Genomic DNA, 12324 nt, shown 5'->3' with positions numbered 1-12324 from the left:
GCCTTTCGTGGAGCAGAAGGAGCAAGAATTTGAGATTATATAGTTGGATCGTATAGTGGAACATTTTATTAGAGTTAGAAATTTCTAAGAACTCAATGTTAGGACAGTGGCACAGCAAGAAGTGGAAATATGAAGCATTTAATCAACGGAAACCAAGTTTAGGTAAGGAAGTAACAGATTACATCTGTGGAAGCTTACGTCTGACTGAGTTGGAAGAAACTGAGTTCAGAGGTCTGTTTTTTTTTGCTGTCAAGCTATAGTTACCTTAGCTGTCAGTGTAGTCAGAAATGTGGGGAAGAATATACTATAATCCAGCAGTCAGATAGCAATTAAAAATAAAAAAGTTCATCTATAGTCCTCTGTGGTGTCATGGTCTCCATGGCAACTTGAACGGAGTCAGTTTGACCTTTTTTTCTTTATGTTGTTTCTGATTTTTTTTATATTGGATATTTTCTCTATTTACATTTCAAATATTATCCCCTTTCCCAGTTCCCCCCTGGAAGCCTCCTATCCCATCCCTCCTACCTCTGCTTCTATGAGGGTGTTCCACCACTCTGACTTTCAAGCTCAGAAGACAGAGGGCCTTTTTACGAAGAACCCTCTTTTTCTCTGTGGATCAGATAACGCGTAAAATGAGAAATGTCTCACCTTGACTCAGACAGTTTGAGGCATTTGACTCTGTCTGTCCACAGTGTTGACCAAGCTCTGGCAAGGCCACAGCAGTGCTTTTCAGTGATTTTCATACCACAGTTCAAGTTATCTCTTGTAGCTAATGTCCACATCTTCTGAGACCTTGTAGGATAAACTGTGAGGTTTTTGGAGATTCTGTCTGTCATATGCTTGGATTAATATTAGCAGACTTTTTGACATGATTGAGAGCTATAACAACTGGTCATATCTGAATACAGCACACTGTAATTTAATGGCAGAAGCAAAAATCATTTGTCAAGACAGGATAGGAACGAAAATCTTAAGTAACTTCGACAGGTTGTGTAAGTTGAGAAAAACACATTTTCCATCAGCAAAGTGACATTTGGCTTTGGATTAGTAGAGAAATACTTGGCTTAGAGTTGGTGTGGACCAAAATATGAGAACTGGTAGCAGTGGGTTGAGATCATGGTGAGGGCATGGGAGCCCTCAAATATACAGGCTCTGGACTTTGGATGCTGAAATGTGTAAGCCATGTACCCCATTTTCAATAGGGTTATTCGATTTCTGGAGACTAATTTCTGGAGTTCTTTGTATATATTGGATGTAGGATTGGTAAAGATATTTTCCCAATCTGTTGGTTGCTGTTTTGTCCTATTGACAGTGTCCTTTGCCTTACAGAAGATTTACAATTTTATGAGGTCCCATTTGTTGATTGTTGATCTTAAAGCATAAGCCATTGGTGTTCTGTTCAGGAAATTTTCCCCTATGCCCACGTGTTCAAGGCTCTTCCCCACTTTCTCTTCTATTACTTTCAGTATATCTGGTTTTATATGGAGGTCCTTGATCAACTTGGACTTGAGCTTTGTACAAGAAGTTAAGAATGGATCGATTTGCATTCTTCTACATGCCAACAACCAGTTGAACCCAGAACCATTTGTTGAAAATGCTGTCTTTTTTCCACTGAATGGTTTTAGCTCTTTTGTCAAAGATCAAGTGAACATAGGTGTGTGGGTTCATTTCTAGGTTTTTAATTCTATTCTATTGATCTATTAGCCTGTCTTGTACCAATACCATACAGTTTTTAATCACTATTGCTCTGTAATATATAACTTGAGGTCAGGGATGGTGATTTCCCTAGAAATTCTTTTATTGTTGAGGATAGTTTTCGCTATCCTGGGTTTTTGGCTATTCCAATGAATTTGCAAATTGCCCTTTATAACTCTATGAAGAATTGAGTTGGAATTTTGATGTGGATTGCATTGAATCTGTAGATTGGTTTTGGCAAGATGGTCATTTTTACTATATTAACACTGCCAATCTGTGAGCATGAGAGATCTTTCCATCTTCTGAGATATTCTTTCTTTCTTCAGAGACTTGAAGTTATTGTCATACAGATCTTTCACTTGCTTGGTTAGATTCACACCAAGGTATTTCATATTATTTGTGACTATTGTAAAAGGTGTCATTTCTGTCATTTCTTTCTCAGCCTCTTTATCCTTTGAGTAGAGGAAAGCTACTGATTTGTTTGAGTTAATTTTATATCCAGCCACTTTGCTGAAGTTGTTTATCAGGTTTAGGAGTTCTCTGGTGGAATTTTTGGGCTCACTTAGCTATATTATCATATCATGGGCAAATAGTGATATTTTGACATCTTTCTATTCAATGTGCATCCTTTTGACCTCCTTTTGTTGTCTAATTGCTCTGGCTAGGACTTCGAGTACAATAGTGAAAAGGTAGGGAGACATTGGGCAGCCTTGTCTACTCCCTGATTTTAGTGAGATTGCTTCATGTTCGTCAACATTTAGTTTGATGTTGGCTACTGGTTTGCTGTATGTTGTTTTTACTATGTTTAGGTATGGGCCTTGAATTCCTGATCTTTCCAAGACTACCATGAAGGGATGTTAATTTTGTCATATGCTTTCTCAGCATGTAATGAGATGATCATGTGGGTTTTTTCTTTGAGTTTGTTTATATAGTGGATTATGTTGATGGATTTCGTATACTGAACCATTCCTGCACCCATGGAATGAAGCCTACTTGGTCATGATGGATGATTGTTTTGATATGTTCTTAGATTCTGTTTGTGAGAATTTTACTGAGTATTTATGCATCAATATTTATAAGGGAAATTGTTCTGAAGTTCTCTTTTTTTTTTTTTGTTGGGTGTTTCTGTGATTTTGGTATCAGTGTAATTGTGGCTTCATAGAATGAATTGTGTAATCTTCCTTCTGTTTCCATTTTGTGGAATAGTTGGAAGAATATTGGTATTAAGTCTTCTTTGTAGGCCTGATCGAATTTTGTGATAAACTCATCTGGTCTTGGGCTATTTTTGGTTGTGAAACTTTTAATTACTTCTTCTATTTCTTTAGGGGTTATGGGACTCTTTAGATGGTTTATATGGTCCTGATTTAACTATGGTATTTGGTATCTGTCTAGAAAATTGTCCATTTCATCCAGATTTTCCAGTTTTGTTGAATATAGGTTTTTGTAGAAGGATCTGATAATTTTTTTTAATTTCCTCGGTTTCTGTTGTTATATCTCCTTTTTCATTTCTGATTTTGTTAATTTGGATACTGTCTCTATACCCTCTTGTTAGGCTGGCTAAGTTGATTTTCTCAAAGAACCAGCTCCTGGTTTTGTTGATTCTTTGTATAGTTCTTTTTGTTTCTACTTGGTTGATTTTAGCCTTGAGTTTGATTATTTCCTGCCTTCTACTCCTCTTGGGTGTATTTGCTTCTTTATGTTTTAGAGATTTCAAGTGTGCTATTAAGCTGGTAGTGTATGCTCTCTCCAGTTTCTTTTTGGAAGCACTCAGAGCCATGAGTTTCCTCCTAGCACTGCTTTCATTGTGTCCCATAAGTTTAGGTTTGTTGTGCCTTCATTTTCATTAAATTCTAAAAAGTCTTTAATTTCCTTCTTTATTTCTTCCTTGACCAAGTTATCATCAAGTAGGGCATTGTTCATCTTCCATGTGTGTGTGGGCTTTCTGTTGTTTTTGTTGTTGTTGAAGACCAGCCTTAGTCTGTGGTGATCTGATAGGATACATGGGATTATTTCAATCTTTTTGTATCTGTTGAGGCCTCTTTTGTGACCAAATATATGGTCAGTTTTGGAGAAGGTATCATAAAATGCTGAGAAACAGGTATATTCTTTTGTTTTAGAATAAAATGTCCTATTAAATCCATTTGACTCACAACTTCTGTTAGTTTCACTGTATCTCTGTTTAGTTTGTGTTTCTATGATCTGTCCAGTGATGAAAGTGGGGTGTTGAAGGCTCCTACTATTATTGTGTGAGGTGCAATGTGTGCTTTGAGCTTTACTAAAGCTTCTTTTATGAATGTGAGTGCCCTTGCATTTGGAGCATAGATGTTCAGAATTCAAAGTTCATTTTGGTAGAATTTTTCCTTTGATGAGTATGAAGTGTCTTCTGTAACTTTTTTGATAACTTTTGGTTGAAAGTTGATTTTATTCAATATTAGAATGCCTACTCCAGCTTGTTTCTTGGTACCATTTGCTTGAATAATTGTTTTCCAGCTTTTTACTCTGATGTAGTGTCTGTTTTTGTCACTGAGGTGTGTTTTCTGTATGCAGCAAATACACTCTGTTAGTCTATCTTTTTATTGGGGAATTGAGTACATTGATGTTAAAAGATATTAAGGAAAAGTGATTGTTGCTTCCTGTTATTTTTGTTGTTAGAGGTGGCATTGTTTGTGGGGCTATCTTCTTTTGTGTTTGTTGAAAGATGATTACTTTCTTGCTTTTTCTAGGGTGTAGTTTTGAGTTGGAGATTTCCCTCTATTATCCTTTGTAGGGCTGAATTTGTGGGAAAATATTATGTAAATTTGGTTTTGTCATGGAATACCTTGGTTTCTCCATCTATGGTAATTGATAGTTTTCCTGGGTATAGTAGTCTGGGCTGGCATTTGTGTTCTCTTAGGGTCTGTATGACTTCTGCCCTGAATTTTCTGGCTTTTAGAGTCTCTGGTGAGAGAGAAGTCTGGTATAATTTTGATAGATCTGCCTTTATATGTTACTTGACCTTTTAATCCCTTACTGCTTTTAATATTCTTTCTTTGTTTTGTGCATTTGATGTTTTGATTATTATGTGACGGGAGGAATTTCTTTTCTGGTCCAGTATATTTGTAGTTCTGTAGGCTTCTTGTATGTTCATGGGTATCTCTTTCTTTAGGTTAGGGAAGTTTTCTTTTCTTTTTTTTTTTTTAATTTTTTTTGGGGGGGGTTTGGGAAGTTTTCTTCTATAATTTTGTTGAAAATATTTACTGGCCCTTTATGTTGGGAATGTTCACTCTCTTCTATACCTATTATCCTTAGGTTTGGTCTTCTCATTGCGTTCTGGATTTCCTGGATGATTTGGGTTAGGAGCTTTATGCATTTTACATTTTCTTTGACCATTGTGTCAGTATTTTCTATGGTATCTTCTGTACCTGAGATTCTCTTTTCTATCTCTTCTAGTCTACCCATGATGCTTGTTTCTATGACTCCTGATCTTTTTCCTAGGTTTTCTATCTTTAGGGTTGTCTCCCTCTGTGATTTCTTTATTATTTCTATTTCCATTTTTAGATCCTGGATAGTTTTGTTCAATTCCTTCAACTGTTTGGATGTGTTTTCCTGTAATTCTTTAAGGGATTTTTGTGTTTCCTCTTTAAGAGCTTCTACCTGTTTACCAGTGCTGTCCTGTATTTCTTTAAGTGTGTTATTTATGTTCTTCTTAAAGTCCTCTATCATTACCATGAGATGTGATTTTTAAATCTGAATCTTTTCTGGTGTGATGGAGTATCCAGGACTTGCTTTAGTGGGAGAACTGGATTCTGCTGATGCTAAGTAGCTTTGTTTTCTGTTGCTTATGTTCTTGCACTTGCCTTCTGCCATCTAGTTATCTCTAGTGCTACCTGCCCTTGCTCTCTCTGACTGGAGCCTGTCCCTCCTGTGATCCTGGTTGTATCAGAACTTCTCAGAGTCCAGATGTCTCTGTAATCCTGTGATTCTGGGATCCTGTGATCCTTAGATCCTGGATGTGTCAGAGCTCCTGGAAGTCAAGCTGCTCTGGGATCCTGAAATCCTGGTGTGACCAAGCTCCTCAGATCCTACTGTCTCAGTGCTCCTGGAAGATAAGCTTTCTCTAGGTGTTGCAGGAGTAGGTGGGGAGCCATAGCCCTGGGTTTGCTCAGGGCACAGGTGCAAACTGGAAGGAACCCATGCCTCTTGCTGGATGGGGGTTTGTGTTTCCCTGGTTCCTGTCGGGATCCCAGTTATGCTGAGTGTTGGGAAATATGTTGTGGCCTCAGCTTTGATCTTGAGTATATCAGAGCTCCAGTGCTCCTGAGTATGTTCAATCTCCTGGGAGTAGAGCTTCCTCTGTGGTCCTGTGGTCCTGTGATCCTGTGATCTTGAGTGTTTCAGAGCACCTGGGAGTCGGACTACCTCTAGGTGTCTTAAAAGAGTGGGTGCAGAGCCAGCACCCCAGGTCTGCTCCAGGTGCAGGTTCAGACCAGAAGGAACCCATATCACTGGCTGGTTGGGGGTTGCTGTGTCCCTGGATCCTGGGGGACCCAGTTACTCCGGGTGTTGTGGCAGATGCTGTGGCCTGTCCTGTGATCCTGGGCATGTTAGAGCACCTGAGAGGCAAACTTCCTCTGAGTGTTATGGGACTGGGTGCGGAGTCAGCACCCAAGGTCTGCTCAGGACATAGGCTCAGACAAAAAAGGAACCCGTGCCACTGGCCAGGTGAGGGTTCCTGCAGAGTTTCTAAATTTGAGTCTTGGCCATATGATGTGTATATAAAACGATAAAGAGAGAAGGAATATGTTTTATGGAGGTGTAATCAGCTATGGGGGGAAGGGGTGCCTCCAAAAGCCCGTGCTGAGGCATCCCTTCCCCCTGAGGGAGAAGCCATATGATGGTATAGTATATCACAGAGTTTATTCAGGACATGGGGAGGGGAGTTGAGAGGGTAGTAGAAGTAGAGAAATGGAGAGAGAGAGAGAGAGAGAGAGAGAGAGAGAGAGAGAGAAAGGAAGGAAGGAAGGAAGGAAGGAAGGAAGGAAGGAAGGAAGGAAGAAGAGGCCAGCCATGAGCACATGGAGAGAATGAAGGGAATGGAGAAGGGGGAAGGTAAGAGCAAGAGCGAGAGGGAGAGGGAGGATGGGGCAAACAGCCCATTTTATAGTGAGTCAGGCATACTTAGCTGCTGCCAGGTAACTGTCAGATGATGCTTAAACAGAATGCTAACATTAGTTTTCAGGGAAATGCAAATCAAAACAACTGTGAAATTCCATCTTCAACCCATCAGAATGGTTAAGATCAAAAACTCAAGAGACAGTATATGCTGGCAAGGTTGTAGAAAAAGGGGAACACTGCTTCACTGGTGGTGAGAATGAAAACTTGTACAACCACTTTTGAAATCAATTTGGCTGTTTTTTGTTTTGTTTTGTTTTGTTTTGTTGTTTTGTTTTTCAGAAAACTGAGAATAGTTCTACCTCATGACCCAACTATATCACTCCTGGCATATACCCAAAAGATGTACTACCATCCCACTAAGACACTTGCTCAACTATGTTCATAGCAGCTTTTTTATAATATTCAAAAACTGGAAACAACATAGATTTCCCTCAACTGAAGAATAGATAAAGAAAATGTGGTACATCTACACAATGGAATACTATTCGGCTATGAAAAACAAAAATATCATGAATTTTGCAGGCAAATGGATAGAACTTGAGAATATCATCCTGAGTGAGTAACCCAGTCCCAAAATGTCATGTATGGTACATATTCACTTATAAGTGGATATTAGCCATAAAATACAGGATACCCATGCTACGTTACACAGACTCAAAGAAGCTAAACAAGAAGGAAGGAAAAAGCAAGGATGTTTGAATCTAATTTAGAAGAATCTAATTTAGAATAAAATAGTCATACGAGGAAGATGGAAGGAAGGAACTGGGTGGGAGAGGGGATAGGGAAGGGAATGGGGATTTCAGGAACAGGTGTGGGGAGGGACAGGAAAGATGGCAAGGTGGCCATGAGAATGAATGAAAATATGACAGGGGTGGGGAAGTGGGGGCATCTGCAGGAAAAGACAAAAACTTGGGATAGGGAATAGGCCCAAGAATTAATGGGATGACATTAGGTGTGACTCACAGCATTGAGGATATTGAACCTGAAGAAGCCACCTCCTGTAGTCAATCAGGAACTCCAGTGGAGTCATAGAGACAACAACTTACCTGTGGGGAAAATTTTAGAGGCCACCACAGCGGTGGGGCCCCGGAGGGGCTTCCACGCTGTGGCGGGTCCCACATTTTGGAAGAATCTTATGGTTCCAGCGGCCTGGAGGCCTTAGGAGGCGGCAGGCCCCAATAACACGAGGACGTCCGTGGTTCCAGAAAGGTTTATTGTCATGGCGGATGATAGATGGATCTAGGCGTACCCCCCAGAACTCAGGGCAGTCCCGAGTTATACAGGGAGGGAGAAAGGGGGAGGATTGGGGGAGGATCTGGGGGAGGCATGCTTAATTTGCTCTGCCCTCTGGCCTTCATTAGTATGTAAATCCCTAGGGCCTGAGGCCTATAGCCTGGCCTATGTGACTGAACAATGTAATTCTATGGAGACCGTGACTGCTTTTCAGGATCCTGGGCTCTGGGGGGCGCCAAACTCCTGCCAGTTCTCATGCAGAATCACACACAGAGTCTGCAGAGTCTCGGGGTTCTAAGCACCTGCTCAACCATGACCCAGGATACCCTTATGCAGTCCCACACTTACCCACAAAACTTTCAACTAAAAACTTATTCTGTCTACAAGAAATGCAGGCCTGGGGGATGGAACAGAGATTGAGGGAATGGCCAAGCAGTAACTGGTCCAACTTGAGACCCATCCCATGGGCAAGCACCAGTCCCTGACACTATTAACAATACTCTATAATGCTTGCAGACAGGAGTCTAGTATGGCTGTCCTCTGAGAAGCTCCACTCAGCAACTGACTCAGACAGATACAAACACCCATAGCCAAACAGTGGATGGAGCTTGGGGACTCCTATGGAAGAATAGGAGGAAGGATTGTGGCCCTGAAGAGGCTAGGAATTCCCCAGGAAGACCAAGAGCATCAACTAACCTGGACCTTTGGGGCTCTCAGAGATTGAATCACTAACCAAAGAGCACACACAGGCTGCTCTTATGACTCTCCTCACATATGTAGCAGATGTGCAGCTTGGTCTTCATGTGAGTCCTAAACAACTGGAATAGGGCTACCCCAAAAGTTGTTGCTAGTAGGTGGGATATGTTCTTCTCGCTGGGCTACTTTGTTCAGACTTAGAAGGAGAGGATGTGCTTAGCTTCCCAGAGACTTGATGTACCAGGGTGGGCGGATACCCAGAGGGACCACTATCCACACAAAGGAATAGGGGAGAGAGAATGGGAACAGATTGTGGGAGGGAGTGACAAGGAGGGGAGCAAACGAAAAAATAAGTAAAAAAAAAAAGAAAAGAAAGAAAGAAAGAAAGAAAGAAAGAAAGAAAGAAAGAAAGAAAGAGAATCTAACACATATACTTCTAATAAGCATTCAATATCTTTATGTTATCTTGATAAATAACTTCATCCCTCCAATTTATTCATTGTTTCTTTAAAATGCCCAATCCCTACTTGGTTATCCTGAGTCACAGATTTCTCCATCAAGGCTCAAATGATCAAGCTCATAATCCAAAGAAGCTCTAAATTCTGTTCATCTGTCTTTAAAGCTACATAATGGTGCACTCAGCATCTTCATAGTAATGGAGACCTTAGGAATCTTAATGCAGAAGGCTGAAGTTGCTGTGTTCCACACATGACCTTACTCCTAAGCCAATGGCAAACACATAATACAGTCCTATTACTCTGTCACTTGACCAAAAACAAGAAACATTTTCTTCTCCTATCTAAAACTTAATAATGATAATTTTCTTGATTTTTTAAAGATTTCTTAATTTGTGTGTGTGTGTGTGTGTGTGTGTGTGTGTGTGTGTGTCTGGATGTGTGCCACACGTGTGTAGGTGAACTAGTAGGACAGAGGAATGCATTGGATCTTGGAGATATAGACCTACATGCAGTTGGGAGACCACTCAACCTGGATGCTAACAACTATGTGCAGGTCCTCTGAAAGAGCAACAAGTGCTCTTAACCACTGAATAATCCTACCACTACCTCCAAATTTTCTTTCTGAGAATTTACATTATGTTAGTGTAAGTAGAATAAGATTCTGATGTATTGTAATGACAAAAAGGAAATCCTACCAAGTGTTTGGCCCTGACACCGTATAGCTAAAGATCACATTATACAGACTAATCAAGTTGTATTTGTACACTTAGAACTACATAACAATGAAAGAAAAACTGGTCATGAACTTGAGCGAAAAAGTGATGCGTGGGACGTAATGGAGAAGGAAATGAGAAGAAACAAATTATGTAATTATATTTTAATTTGATAAATAAAATAATTTAAAACATTATTAACAAAAAGAAATCCTAAAGGAGGGGTTCTATGACAAGAAAACACAACATAAAGACAAACCAAAAAAAAAATAGACATAAATTCACCATTCTAAATAGTTTATTTTTAACAATAGATAGTTTGTTATCCTTGAGTAACAAACAACATATTTCTGAGTCTCCAGTATGTATGAAATGAGATTAGATTAAATAATTTATAAGGCCCATTCAAGAATAAATGATCTGTGACTATTAAAAATTTGCATGAGATTCAAAATTGTATGAATGGCAGAACCTGGCTTCTTGAGAGACACAGGCTGTGAACCCAACTGTGGCAACACTATAGGAAACTACTATTTTGCTCAACATTTGTAAGTTACAGAAAAGCAGTTTATGAATGAGAGAGAAAATGACTGTTAATTATATATTTGTATATTTTCAATACAGATGTACAATTTTTCACTTTAAAAAAAATAAGTTTTGGAACAGCTTAAGCAGAGCAAGCGTCAGGAGGAACAGAGTTGTGTTAAAATGTTTTTCAAATGTAAGGATTTAAAACCCTGTTTCTGGAATGCATGTGGTTTTTTGGTCGAGCAATTGCACAGCATCCATGAAGACCCGGGTTCATTTCATAGTGCCAGAAACTTCTCTTATTGTACAAGAACAGAAAAAAATAATGAGAGCTTGAACCCCACATGGCGACACTGTATTTTCTTTTCCAAACAGAGCTCTTTCCATATGAATACTGCTCACTGACCAATCACACCACTGTAGCTCATGATACTGCTCCTCTGTTAAGAAAATATTCTCTTACCCAAGGTTTTCTTCAGAGCAACTTTGACGTCCTTATTTCTCAAGCTGTAGATCAGAGGATTCAACATGGGTACCACAATCATATAGAACAAGGAAGACACTTTCCCTTGATCAAGGGGCAAAATGGAAGGTGGCTTGAGGTACATGAAAGCCCCAGAACCAAAGAAAAGACAAACCACAATCAAGTGGGAGCTGCAGGTGCTGAAGGCCTTGGACCTACCCTCTGTGGAATGCATGCGAAGGATGCTTGAGAGGATGAGGGCATAAGAAATAAAAATTGAGACAATGGGCACGCCGATATCAAAGGCCACCACAATAAAGATTACGAGTTCATTTATGAAGGTGCTGTTGCAGGACAGCTCAAGAAGGGGAAGGATGTCACACATAAAGTGATTGACAAGGTTGTCAGCACAGAAGGTCAGATTCATTAGGTTCCCTGTATGGGCCATGGCACCAGAGAAACCCATCACATAGACTCCCAGTAAAAGGAGCAAATACACCTGGGGAGACATGGTGACTGTGTACATCAGAGGGTTACAGATGGCAACATAACGGTCATATGCCATGGCTGACAGAATGAAGGACTCAGAGACAACAAAGAAACAGAAGAAAAACAACTGTGTCATGCACCCTGGGTGTGAGATGATGTTCTTCTTTGAGATAAAACTCAACAGCATTTTAGGGATGATGGTGGTGGAGTAGCAGAAATCTATTACAGAAAGATTGAAGAGAAAGAAGTACATGGGGGTGTGCAGGTGAGAGTTCAGCCCGATCAGGGAGATCAAGCCCAGGTTCCCCACCACAGTCACCATGTAGAAACCTAGAAAGAGAAAGAAGAGGGGCATGCGGAGTCCTGGCTGGTCTGTCAGGCCTGCAAGGATGAACTCTGTCACAGAGGAATTCTTGACAGTCATTCTTCTCAGGATGTAGGCCTGTGTGACAAAGAAGAGAGCCAGTGGAGGAGAAGAAGCATCACTATACATCCTCTTAAATCTATACTGTCTTTGAAAAAGGAGAGGGGGAGGGATGGGAGAGGGATGGGAGGAGGAGAAAGAGAGGGAAAGAGCAGAGAGAGGAGGACTGGACAGGAAGGTTTTTACTATTTCCCAGTTTCCCATGGCAAAAGCCTACATTTTGCCTCTAGGATGAAAGCAGGTGGTACCCAAGAGAGCTTCTGAACAGAGTGGGTATATCTTAGATTCTGAAGTTAGTCCAGTTTCTATCCCTTCCCCTTTTCTGCCTCTGAGCAAGTTGCTGAAACATGAGCCTCTTCCCTGGAGTGAGTCCTGACAGGCAGATACCACCAGAGCTATGACAGTGTCTCCCATATGTGTGTGTGTGTGTGTGTGTGTGTGTGTGTGTGTGTGTGTGTGTGTGTGTGTGTG

At 40.4% G+C, this 12324-nt stretch overlaps 1 protein-coding gene across 1 annotated transcript; it reads right to left on the bottom strand.

The window, feature by feature from the left end:
• Positions 1-10920: 10920 nt before the first annotated feature.
• On the bottom strand, positions 10921-11853 carry LOC114611202 (olfactory receptor 8B12). The gene has a single exon (XM_028755853.1). The coding sequence runs from the start codon at positions 11851-11853 to the stop codon at positions 10921-10923; it is 933 nt and encodes a 310-aa protein (XP_028611686.1).
• Between the last annotated feature and the right edge of the window lie 471 nt (positions 11854-12324).

This window comes from Grammomys surdaster, unplaced genomic scaffold (genome assembly GCF_004785775.1).
Source record: "Grammomys surdaster isolate TR1022 unplaced genomic scaffold, NIH_TR_1.0 126086, whole genome shotgun sequence".
NCBI lineage: Eukaryota > Metazoa > Chordata > Mammalia > Rodentia > Muridae > Grammomys > Grammomys surdaster.
Note: the sequence above shows the minus strand (reverse complement) of the source record. Positions and strands in the feature narration are given on the sequence as shown.